Raw genomic sequence first — 12,955 nt, forward strand, 5'->3', positions numbered from 1 at the left:
GTGCTACTCTAATTTCATGTGTCAGACGCTTTTGATATGAGTACCAGAAAAAAGAATCTTTGTAGGCATAGTGTGTTTCATTTACATTTTTAATTGCATTTTTGTCATGCAGTATAATATTATTCTTTGAAATTTAGTTGTGCCATAATAATATATAAATGTTTTTCCATTTGGGGGAGATAAAACCCTTGAGTCCAGAGATATGGCTTTAGAATTTTCATTTCCTATTTGGTTTCTCTATATAAACAAGTGAAAAATAGAAAAATAATGATATTAACACCCAAAAGCCAAGATCCCAAGACATTTGAAATAGAAGCAGAATCTGAAGTAGTTCTGTTATTTTTCCTCTCTCTTCCTCCCTAAATCTGCTTGTTTATTAATAGTATAAAACACGAGAAAGGTTTAAGTGTCTTTGAATGTTAGTACACAAAGTTATAAAAGTAACACATATTTATTGAATGCTCATTATAGCGTTGGTACTCTGTGCAATGCTTTGTATTATTACATTCAATGATTGTGACAATTACCTTAGCAGTAAGGTAACAATATTAAACTCACTTTATAGATGAAGAAACTGAGTTTTAAAGAGACTAACTTACGAAAAACCACATAAGGAGTAAATTCTAAAGTAATGTTTTTTGAAATGTATTAAAGACAACTTGTATCGGAATCAAATAGGGGTGCTTATTAAAAACACAGGACTGTGTCTCCTCAGCCTTTCAACTGAATACCATAACCATTTGTAGTTGAACATCTAGTGTTTTAACAAACACCTCTGTTGAGATGTTTGAGGATCATGTTCATAAAGTTTATTACCACTAACTTAAGAAAAAAGAGTACCTTAAGGGAAGCTGTGGCAAGGAAATGCAGTTTTTGCCTGTTATCCTGTTGAAGGGTGCCTCTCCACATATCTATAAATACTTCATGAGTTACTCAGCAAAAACCAAGCATAGAACTGTCAGGAAAAGAACTAGATAAAATATTTTTACTTGCTGTGCTATCTACTAGCCTATTGGCCTTGTCAAGAAGGATTTATTCATTTTCAGAACTCATCAGGTTTCTTGCAAATTGTATTTTCCTTCTTTGCACAGAAAATTACTGCAGTTGGATCTGAAAAGAGGTAGACTTGGAATCAAAATTATATTTGTATAGTGTTTTACTGACTATGCTGCTTCCTATAAAACTATCTCATACAATGGGAAGCAAATATTTTTCTGTCTCTTATGAACCAGAAACTTCTTGGTACTGGGTATAGAGTAGCAAAGGAAAGTCATAGTGTATGCCTTCATAGAGGTTCTGATATAGTTAATATTCTGAAGTTTTATTTTAGGTTGTAGAACTGTGAGGTATACAAGATGGCTGTTAACCTATTTTAAATATGAGAAAATGGAAGTTAAAGTGGCTAGTTGACTGGTCCATGGTTGTACTTTAATTAAATGATCACACCATCTAAATCGTTTTACTAATGTTAAGTTTAGTATTCTTTCTACTACCTTATGCTGTCTTTCAAATTTAGATATTTTGTATAGTTTTCAAACTTAAGAATTTTGCACAGCTCAAGTCAATTAAGCCCTAACCTTTTTTGTTCCAGTTTAAAATGAATGTGTTTATGTTTGAAGATGCAGTGAGTCATACTATGTTGAGATAATTAGGAATGGAAGACAAGAAGAAAGAAAATTAATGGAAACAAAACAACTGAGAAACGAAGAATCAACTCACAAATTGGCTTTTGGATGTATAAGAAGACACTAAGTTATACCTTAGTATATAGGAATGTATAAAAAAGGGTATTGATAGGAAAGATAATGAAAAGATGACTCCAAGGTGAATAAAAGAAAAAATAAGCAATTTTATGGTTAGTGATTCCTACATTCAGATATTTTATTGTACAATCAAGCACTGTCTGTGACATCCTTCCCATCTCTTTGCATTAAAGTAGTTCGTCTATCTTTGCCATGCCTGCCTTTCTCTCACACATTAAATAATGTTTGTTCTGACACAAGGTAGGTTGAATTTTCCCATTATGAAAATAAGCACAATTCATATTTTCTCTTCCATTTCCAGAAAACTCAAACCTGTGAATGAAAAAGGTAGAATGAATTCTTTTGGAAGCTAAATACTCAACAATCAAAGGCTCTGTATAATATTTTGTTGCATAGAGACAAAAATTATGGGGTGAAAAGTTGAAAACAACATTCACATCATTGGGAAAATTCTAATCTGCTTGGAAGTATGTATTTGAATAGCTCAATAGTAATTCAATACAACATAGGATTAAGCAGCAAGTGAACAGTAATTACAATAGTAGTCCAGAGGAAGAGAAGGATGGGGATCTGAAATGATGGGAAAGACTTTATTTTTTCATCTTTTCATAGAAGTTAATACATTAGTTCTGTAGTCAAGTAGCTTCACAGGATGGAAATGACCTCAAGGGAAAGTAAGTTGGTTAAATATTTTGAAATAAAGACTTCGGTTATAGGGTAACAGACATAAGACAGCACACTGTATGGTAGTTGCCTGTTAACTTGTTTATATTCTCTACTATACTGCTTATGACCAAAGGGGGGGAAATGTGTATTTACTAATGCATTTGCCAGATATCTATGAGATACCCACCATGTGCCAAAATTGTTTTATGAGGTGATGATAGAGTGGCAAACAAAGACAAGGTCCCTTCTCATAGGGAACTTACATTGTGGTTGAGGTATATTGATTTGTTGAAAGAACAGAGAGAATACCAGTTTGCCTGCAATATTGTGAATGAGGCAACACAATATTGTGATAGGAGACAAAGCCAAAGGTCTATGAGGCTTGTTTGTAGCTGTAGTAGCCTTGTCTCCTACTTATAGTAAATACTTAATAAATGTCTGTTGAATAAATTAATTAAAAATTTAAGTAATAATCAGATTGTAAAAGTTTGGGTTAATCAGTTTAAATTAAAAAAATTCATTAAATGTATTGGGGTGATATCAGCTTAAATTTTAACTGGAGAGACATTGTGGTTTTGATACACAAGATGAGCAAAGTGTATTGAGACTGGAAATTGGAAAGCCACATTAAATAACTTGTAATGTAATTGGCCCTTTTGCCTAAGTTGTTTGTAGAAGGATGGAGCCTTATGGCATGAACATTAGAACCACATTGTAAATGATGTTATGCCTGATTCTCAGAAATGCCCAGGGTAGATGAGTAGGTAAAACACTGCTGAAAAGTCGAAAGAATCCACAAAGTAATAACTTTCAACTATAAAATAATAAGGATGATAATTTTGTTCTATAAATAATATGAAGAGAATCAGATTAAGAAAAAAAAAAAAAAAAAGACACATAAAATGTTCCAACAGTCAAGTTGAGTAAAAATGAATGAGAAAAAAATATGGGGAATAGAGGTGGATTGTGACTTAGATAAAGAGCAGAGGAATGGGAGAGTAGGGAATTGTTTTATTAGCAATGTTCTCTTCTTAGGATTAGGGTGTAAGAGACTCAACATCTGCTTATATAGCCCACAGTAGGGTATAAAACTACTTCCCAACTTTTAATTAATTTACATTTAAGAGGCTAGAGGATCTGAAGAATAAAAATTGCTAGTTGTGCCTTGTGTTCTGAGTGCCCAGTGACTTACACATTTTTGGAGGGAACTGAGCCATCTTCCCACATCCAGACGTCATTAGAGTTCTGGCGGGACAATCCAACCCAACGAATTAATGCAGTCCTGGATTTGATGTATTCCTATTGCAAACACAAATAAGTATAGCGGTCAGAATGCTTTCACAGTTCTTTAAAGACATAAAGACAAAATTTCTTTAGAAGACCCTGGACAAAAAAAAAAGTTACATTATATGTCTATATTAATATTAATGAATTATATTTGATATTTAGAATTGTACCAAGTTCACTTGTTTTAGAATTTTAAAATATTTGTAAGACACAGGAAATAAATTATACATAAGATAGCTGATATTCTAATCTTATGTGTTTATCTTCCATCAATTGAAGATTAGAGTACCAAATATAAGATAAATGAGATAAATGGTAAACAACTAGAGAACAAAAATGAAAAAAATACATTGTTGGTGAAATTTTGTATTCCCTAGATTTAACCTTTACTTGCTTTGGTTTCATTATTTAGCTTGCTTACAAAGTCTCACATTAGGAGTAGTAATTTAATTTAGTTAGTTGGGTAAAAGAAAATTATAGGATGTCTTTCTCAATGGGATTTACAAATAACATATATCTACTTTTCCCGATTTACCTTTTTCTGGTTAGTAATTATCACTATCTACTATATTATGTACTATGTTTTGTTCATTACTTATTATTCCTACTAGAATATAAACTCCATCAGGTTAGGAATTTTTATTATTGATTTATTAATGAAAAATATTTTATTAATTGCATAGGTTTAGGTCCTGGAACAGTTCCAATACATATTTGTTGAATTAATAGATAAATTAATCAGTCAATCAATCTGTGTGTATCAAAATTAAATGGAGGTCAAATATTCATATACTGTCATACCCTCCAGAAAAACAGAGAGGTGGGAAATCATTCTTGGCAAATAAATGTCTCAAGCTTTCTGACACACATGTGAGACACAGAATGGCATTCCATAAAGAGAAGGTCACTTTTGACCACCTATTTCTTGAAGCTTGTGCCACTTGCCACCTTTTGGTTAATTCCTATTCTTTTCTTTCAAATACAACCACATTATATACTTTACCATAGGAAGTATATTCTACCTGAAATTCTGACTAAAATTCAACTTTATTTTTCAAAAATTGTATTATCTCCTCTATTAGGTAGAAAACTCCAACCTGGCATCAGCTTAAAATAATAAAATTCAAGAGATGTTTATACATCTCCAATTAATCTCTTTGTATTGGAGTTGAGATTTTAGGGTACTCTCTTCTTTTGTCTGATTGGAAAGATTAATTTATTTTTCTGAGTATATTCTCTATGAGTCTGAACCCACAAAGAAAATAAGTTGATGGTACAGCAAGTTAAAATAAGAGGGAACACAATGACATGAATACCACTAGGCTGATCTCCTCATGTCTGGTTCACCGCTACGTACTTCAGCTCTCAGGAAATTATAAGTCAATTTTGCTGATCAACTGGATCAATTCTGTAGAACATGACTGGTTTGAATATTTGAGTTCTGTTGAATCTCTATCTGCACATAGCCCAAATCCTAATCTTCTATTCCCATTTACATTTGCTTTCATTTTAATGTGCAAAATGTAAATAATTACTATACTAGAAATTATAGGATAAATATCAAAAAGAATTCTTGCCTTCAAGAAAAATATGTTTTGATAAACCTATATTGGGTAAAAGAGAGACTCCAAGACTTGGTTCCTGCTTTGCTCCTAGGATTCATGAAAAGAAAAGCTACATTAAATAATAAAGAGAATGTGGATATGGACATATTTTGTTTGAAAATATAGGCTTAGAAGCTGTCAAAGAGGGAAATATGGAAAAGGAGATATGTTTAGTAGAAAATTTTCAAGTTAAATCTTGTGTGTTTTGCAAATGAGATTGCTCCCCAAACTATGTTTGGGAGAGCCTATGAAAAAATGGGGTTTGCTTTATGGCTTTTTCAGTTGTCTACAATTCAGCAGGAACTGAGAAGGCATGTAATATTGGGATAACACTGTTATTTATATTTTACAATCATATTTCATTTCTTTATGTTTTCAGATTATTTTATTAATTAGTACATAGAGTTAAGGAAATTGAAAAAAGATTAAGTGACTTGTTGCAGAAATAAGACCAGAACTTCAACTCTCATTAGTCCTACTTAACCACTTTCTATTCTCAAATTTTGTGATTTTTACTGAGCTTTATAGGGTTTTCAGATTAGCAAAATTGGAAGGCATGAGAAAATTTTTTTTTTTAAGTCAAATATTTCACTTGGGATTTTTCTCCTATGATCCCAAAATATTTAACATAGGAATCACCTCACCAGGATGTTCTGATTGGCAATCTTCAGTAGAGTAGCATTCCTGTTGGTACAGTACTGCTTACTCTCTTCCCAGGTCAAGTTGTGCCTGAAGAATCCATAGCAACTATCTCCATGATATCGCCAATTTGTGTCACATGGGCTGCACTTATGGCCTTAAGAAGAAATCAAACATAGGAAACCTTTTATTCTAAATCAGACTTACATATTCCCCAAATTCAATTTTTCCTATAGATCTCAAGATTTTCTACAGATAGCATCACAGAAATATTCCAGGGATAAGGGAGATGTAGAAGTTACCAAACCATACTTACTGAAACCATTCTTTTGTTCTGATTGTTTTATTAAATTTTGGCAGAACTGCTTTGCTAATTGTTGCAGAGACCCTGAGAGATTTTTATTCTCAACTTGTAGGTAGTTTTGCTGCGTGAGAGCTAAATGCAAAAATTAGTTAATAATTTATAATCAGAATAAAAAAATACTGCAAAGACATTTCAATAAATTTCAATTTTACTAGAATTATCAATCTATGAAAGGTTTATAAGATACACACGAGAAATGAGTGCTGACAAGGGACCAGGGTCAAGGGGTAGGGTATAAAGAACAAATTAAAAACTAAGCAAACTGACAGCTGAGGGTTATCTAAAAGAATAAGTGAACTATTTGAAGGAGCTAATCACAAATAAGAAAAGGCCATGATCAAATCACATGCCCAAAGCAGTTGTTTTGAAGTTTCCATAGTACAGATTTCTATGCAGATCTCACAAAGGTGAATAAACTCTCTTATTTTGTTTTTCATGTAATACCAAAATATCTATTTATTTAAAAGTTACATGTTGATTGACTTTTATGTTGAAAGTACTGTAATATTTAAGTAAATAAAAAATGGTGAATGAAAGATTCTAAAATATGAAAAAATAAACAAGAACACAAACAAGCAACAATTACATAGATGATAATGTGACTTTGGACGGCTTTTAGATTTAAAGGACAAAATGCTTATAAATTAGGTGGGATATGAATTAACTCTTAGGAAGTAAATGCATTCATTAACCAAAATGGGGTGGAGGACATTTTAGGAAGAGGGAATAGAATGAGCAAAATCCCAGGCAGAGGAACGTGGGATGTATTTGTGAAACAGAAAACTCCATGTTGGCTGGATCTTAGGATATTCAGGATTGGAAGAAAAGAAAGTTTCAAAAGATAGTGTGAATCTATGCTGAGGGGAAACTTAAGGACCAGTTAAAAATTCTTGAAAAAATTTTTAATTAATAAAAAAACTAAGTGGTGATTTTAATTGGAAGGGAAAGTTTAGAGCTCTTATTGAGACTATCTTAAGAGCCATGTATAGGATGACTGGAGTGGTGACAAATTGACAAATAAGTTAAGTTTAGTGGCCTACACCAGGACTCTTAGGTATTGCCTTCCTCGGATGAAATCTTTGGCAATGAGTCAGTACTTACACATAATCCCCAGAGCCACTAGTCCACCAACCAGCCCAATACACAAGACCAGCAGAATCAAAGCTATCACAAGCCACCGAGATGAGGAAGCAGGGTCAACTGTGGGCATACAATAAAAATGTCAGGGGGCAGGCAGTATGGCATACTTACGGGGCAACGCCACTCCTGGCCCTGTCCACTCAGGATTTTTTAAGGCATATAAACAGCATCATTGGCAGATCTTACCAATGTTCCCTCAGTGATCATCAACAGTAAGCACAACCCAATTCTATTCCACACATTCATCTTCATCCCTAGTGCATTTGTCTCTGAGTCAAAATACAAGTAGCTGTTAAGATCTTGTGTGTTTATCTTTGTTTTGTTCTGTGACCAACCCTCCCCATAAATAATAATAATAATAATAACAACAATAAATAATTGCTTCAATAAGCCGGACCTGCAGATTCACACCCATTTGTCGACATCTTAAAAATGGGTTTTCAAACCTTCTTTCCCCTTACCTTCCTTGGTTTGTATTCCCTTGACATTAAACTCTATAAACCTAAACTAGTGTTCCCTGCTTGTATCTTTTCTTGTTTGTATTCTAAATAAGTCTGTCCGAACTTATGAAGATAGTACTCAAATGTTATGGAAAAAGAAAGTCATTTAGGAAAGTAAAAGAAAACTGTACGTGCTGTCACTAGTTAAAAAAAAAAAAGTAAATTAGGGTTGACGTATTTCAATAATTAATTTCCAAATTGTTGCCTCTGGGCATTCTTACCTGAGGTGAGAGCTGGTTTTCGAGTTTTAATATTTAAGGTGATGTATCCATCTTCATCCTGCATGGCTTTCTTTTGAACTGCAAGTGAGCTCCGGGTTCAACGCCTTTACAAAATGTAGTGTCCACTTTTATGATTTCAGTGTCTTTCAGTCTGTGATCCTCCTCTCTCTGGTAAGGTGGAGACATGAGTTGGGGCAAATATTTGTTTCTTTGGTTTTTTTTTTTTTTTCCTTTCTTTCCAGGAAACCCTTACATAGCTCCTCAGAGATACATGAACCTTGGACATAAAAACACAAAAATAATAATAACTTGTGGTAAAGGAGTAGATACAGCATTTGTTTCCTTTTTCCTTATCTTCAACTCTGAATGAAGGAATATTGCATCACGTGTATCCTTTCAAAGAACAAAAGTTCACACTTTATCTTAACCCTAGCAGAGTCTAAATCATATTGTTTAAATGAAGTGATTTCTGATAAAAATTCTATCCCATTGTGAGGAGAAAGTCTAATATAATTTGATTTAATATAGGCTAAATTAAATATTTTATGGTGTTATGTTAGAAGACACCATTTCTAATTCTCATCTTGACTTCAACCAACTGCTTGCATTTTTCACAAATCAAATTCTTTATAAATTCAATTGCTCCACATAAGGCATACTTCTTGAGCCTAAGCATCAAAGGCAAACAATCATAAAGTGAAATAATACATTTAGTGACTTCATGTATTGACTTTTAGTGATGTTTGTCTTTTAAAGTGAATTTCCAGGAATAGAAAACTCTTAACTCAATGAAGTCATGTAATTTCAAGTATAGCTGTGCTTAGATGAAGAGCTATTTGGGAAAAGGATGGTTTCCTAGTATCCTTTACATCACAATATAATATGTATTCCACACATTTAACTTTATGAAATGGATTTTTAAATTGTCATTTTAGCTTATATTGAAAGCATTTATATAATAAGAACACCCATACAAAGTTAGCTGCTATACTTATTGTAGGAATATCAGTGAAGGTACTATCTACTTTGTAGGATCACTTTTATATCGTTTTATACAGATATTTTTGTTAAACCTCCAGGCCAGAAAAGTTTCTCTTTTTCTGAATAACTATTAAACATTTACCTTCTAAATGATCCTGTTTCTACTTTTCCTTTAGTTAATAAAGTGTTAGACTTTACTTTTCAATATAGTAATTACATAGGATTTCATGACAGATATTTTGCTTACTAACTTTCCTCAGGCACTTCTTGTATACATATATTATTTTCTTCCTGCTATCTCCTTCACTCTGAATTCTTTGTCAATTCACTTAAAATAACCTTTTATTTTAAAATGTCTTGAGAATGGTGAAAGAATAAACAAAACAGCATGAAAAGCATTGCGTGATCTAAAAATCCCAAACTTACCATGATTTAAATATTTTTAATTAATTTTTTGTTAAATTTATTGGGGTGACATTGGTTATATTGGTTTCAAGTATACATTTCTATAATATATCACCTATATGTTGCATATATGTAACATATCTGTTGCACCTATATGTTGCATACTCTGCGTGTTGACCACCCAAGTCAGTTCTCCTTCCATCCTCATACATTTAACGCCTTTTCCCCTCTTCTACCACTGCCCTGCCCCTTCTTAACCTCTGGTAATCACTAAACTGTTGTCTGTGTCTATGAGTTTTTGTTTCTTCCTTAATTTGTCTTGTTCCTTTGTGTTTTCAGTTTTATATCCCACATACGAGTGAAGTCACACAGCTCTCGACTTTTTTCTGTCTGACTTATTTTGCTCAGCATGATAATCTCAAGATCCATACACATTGTTGCTAATGGCAGTATTTCATCCTTTCTTATGACTGAGTAATATTCCATTGTGTATATGTGCCACATCTTCTTTATCCAATCATCTACCAAAGGACATTGGTTGTTTTCATATCTTGGACACCATGAATAATGCTGCAATCAGATGATATTCCTTTGTTATATCTCAGTCTCTGGAATATAATTCATAATGGTTTTAGGGTCTTTAGACCTAAATATAAGGATACATGTATCTTTATGGATAAATGTTTTCAGATTTTTGGGGTAGATACCCAGAAAAGGGATTGCTGGGTCATAGAGTAATTCTGTTCTTAATTTTTTGAAGAACCTCCTTACTGTTTTGCATAGTGGCTTTACCAGTTTACATTCCCATCAGCAGTGTATAAGGTTTCCTTTTTCTCCACAACCTCTCCAACACTTGATCTTACTTGTCTTGTTGATCACAGTGATTCTAGCAAGTGTGAGGTGGTTTCTCATTGTGGTTTCAATTTGCATTTCCTTAACAGCTAGTGAAGTTGAGCATTTTTTCATTTATCTGTTGCCCATTTGCATGTCTTTTGGGAAGAAGTGTCTGTTTAGGTCCTCAGCCCATTTTTAAATTGGATTGCTTTTGTGGTTGTTGATGAGTTGTATGAGTTCTTCATATATTTTGGATGTTAGCCCCTTAATGGAGGTGTTGTTTGCAAAATATCTTCTCCCATTCGGTTGGTTGCCTCTTCATTTTGTTGATGGTTTCTTTTGTCTTGCAGAACTATTTAGTTTGATATAGCCCTGTCATGCGGTGAGGCCTGCGGGGTCTCTGGTCCCGCTCCCCATACAAGAACGCAGGACATGGTGAGGCCAAAAAGGAACACCCACGGAGCCATAGGTAGGGCAGTCATACCACTATATTCTCTCTGGCGGCACTATACTCTCACTGGAGGCTGTATCCACACTGTCCGCAAACCGCCATCCACACTTGCTAGCTCAGCCACCATCTTCTTGCTAGCCTCCATCTTTCTCTCTTTCCTTCTCTCTCCTAGTGTAGCCACAGCAGTTATATTAGTGGCCAATGGCTCACTGGTTACAGCTGACGGCCAACTAGCCACAGCTGATGGCCATGCAATCACAGTTGATGGCCATTTACTACCTGAGCCAGCACCTGTCTATGTGAGGCCGAGAGCCTGGAAACTACTTTCTGGGGCTCTGCCCCCACACTCCACCCCTACAGGCTCTCGCCTCACAATCTACACAACAAGTGTCTTCCGCGAGGGGCCCTGTGCGAGGAGCCTGGAGGTGAATGCAATATCCTGGACACAACTAGGCTCTCTGGGCACAGCCAGGGTTTCTCAGGGCACCACCAGTACTTCTGGGCACGGCCAGACTTCCTGGACTTCTTAGGATACCACTAGTTTCCCCGGGCACAGCTAGGATTTCTCAGGGCACTGCCACTCTCTGTGGGAACAGCCCGACTTCCTGGGCACAGCCAGGGCATCTTCAGGGCTCAGCCAGACTTCCTGGACACAGCCAGGGCTCTCAGGGCACTGCCACTCTCTCTGGGATACAGCCCGACTTCCTGGGCACAGCCAGGGCATCTTCAGGGCACAGCCAGACTTCCTGGACTCAGCCAGGGCTCTCAGGGCACTGCCACTCTCTGTGGGCACAGCCACACTTCCTGGACACAGCCAGGGCTCTCAGGGCACTGCCATTCTCTGTGGGCACAGCCAGACTTCCTGGACTCAGCCAGGGCTCTCAGGGCACTGCCACTCTCCCCGGGCCTCTCGGGGTACCCTGCTGGAACAATAGCGACTCACAATCAAGGTGCTTACATATTCTCAATGGCGGCCAGTCAAGAGACAAAAGCAAATATCCCCCAGTTCCACTAACAACAGTTCCCAAACAAACAGTCAAGCGGTCCATTAAATTAGGGATGGAAGGCAATTCCCCATAGTCCATAGTCATTCGCCAGGGCTGTCCTGGGGGTGAGGGATGACCTTGACCTCACCCGCATCTCCCACGGAGGACTCAGCAAGCGTTACCTCCTGGGACTATTAAGTCCTGCATCCAGGCTGCCTGAGCGGGAACTTCCCAGCCCACAGGGCTGCAACGACCTTCGCTTTCTCCGGCCTGTGCTGGTTGGGGGAACCGTCCACATCTTTCCACCTCTCCACGGGGCTCCATCTCTCCAGCAGCCGCATGGCTTTTCCTGTGCTGGTGGGAGAACCATCCACGTCCTCCCACCCCTCCACAGGGGTCCAGCTCTCCGGCAGCTGCTCCTTCTGGTCTTCTAGAGACTGAGCGTTCATACACACAAACTGCTCCACCACTCTTCGGAGAGCTTTGGCCGGCACCATACCCTGCTCGCTGCGCCATTTGTCATGTGGGAGACCCTGCTCGCTGCGCCATTTGTCATGCAGGGAGGCCTGCGGGGTCTCTGGTCCCGCTCCCCATACAAGAACGCAGGACATGGTGAGGCCAAAAAGGAACACCCACGGAGCCATAGGTAGGGCAGTCATACCACTATATTCTCTCTGGCGGCACTATACTCTCACTGGAGGCTGTATCCACACTGTCCGCAAACCGCCATCCGCTCTTGCTAGCTCAGCCACCATCTTCTTGCTAGCCCCCATCTTTCTCTCTTTCCTTCTCTCTCCTAGCGTAGCCACAGCAGTTATATTAGTGGCCAATGGCTCACTGGTTACTGCTGATGGCCAACTAGCCACAGCTGATGGCCATGCAATCACAGTTGATGGCCATTTACTACCTGAGCCAGCACCTGTCTATGTGAGGCCGAGAGCCTGGAAACTACTTTCTGGGGCTCTGCCCCCACAAGCCCCATTCATTTATTTTGGCATTTACTTCCCTTGCTTTTGAGGTCAATAAATGGTACTGGGAAAAATGGAAAAACACGTGCAAGAGAATGAAACTAGGCTGCTATCTGTCACCACATACGAAATTAACTCGAAATGGA

General features: G+C 36.8%; 1 protein-coding gene across 2 annotated transcripts; it reads right to left on the reverse strand.

Moving 5' to 3' along the window:
- Positions 1-71: 71 nt before the first annotated feature.
- CLEC1B (C-type lectin domain family 1 member B) lies at positions 72-8,454 on the reverse strand. Of its 2 annotated transcripts, XM_019713472.2 has the most exons (6): positions 8,185-8,450; positions 7,425-7,523; positions 6,276-6,395; positions 5,965-6,116; positions 3,622-3,728; positions 72-2,075 (listed from the first exon to the last, which is right to left on the reverse strand). In XM_019713472.2, exons 1-6 carry the CDS (start codon positions 8,246-8,248, stop codon positions 1,931-1,933), a joined length of 687 nt encoding a protein of 228 aa, XP_019569031.1. In that variant the 5' UTR covers positions 8,249-8,450; the 3' UTR covers positions 72-1,930. The 2 variants fall into 2 exon arrangements, with proteins under 2 accessions (XP_019569031.1, XP_074182121.1); XM_074326020.1 differs by lacking the exon at positions 7,425-7,523 and having other exon boundaries at positions 8,185-8,454.
- Positions 8,455-12,955: the final 4,501 nt, after the last annotated feature.

Source organism: Rhinolophus sinicus, linkage group LG02 (assembly GCF_036562045.2).
Source record: "Rhinolophus sinicus isolate RSC01 linkage group LG02, ASM3656204v1, whole genome shotgun sequence".
NCBI lineage: Eukaryota > Metazoa > Chordata > Mammalia > Chiroptera > Rhinolophidae > Rhinolophus > Rhinolophus sinicus.

Bases quoted from the DNA above. Each gene is read 5' to 3' on its own strand.
- CLEC1B (XM_019713472.2), bottom strand. From the start codon at position 8,248: ATGCAGGATGAAGATGGATACATCACCTTAAATATTAAAACTCGAAAA. The intron at 3,729-5,964 runs GTGAGGTGATTC...TGTTTGCAATAG, and splicing joins TTGCCAATCAGAACATCCTG to GAATACATCAAATCCAGGAC. The intron at 2,076-3,621 runs GTAAGTCACTGG...TTTCATTCACAG, and splicing joins TCAGTTCCCTCCAAAAATGT to GTTTGAGTTTTCTGGAAATG.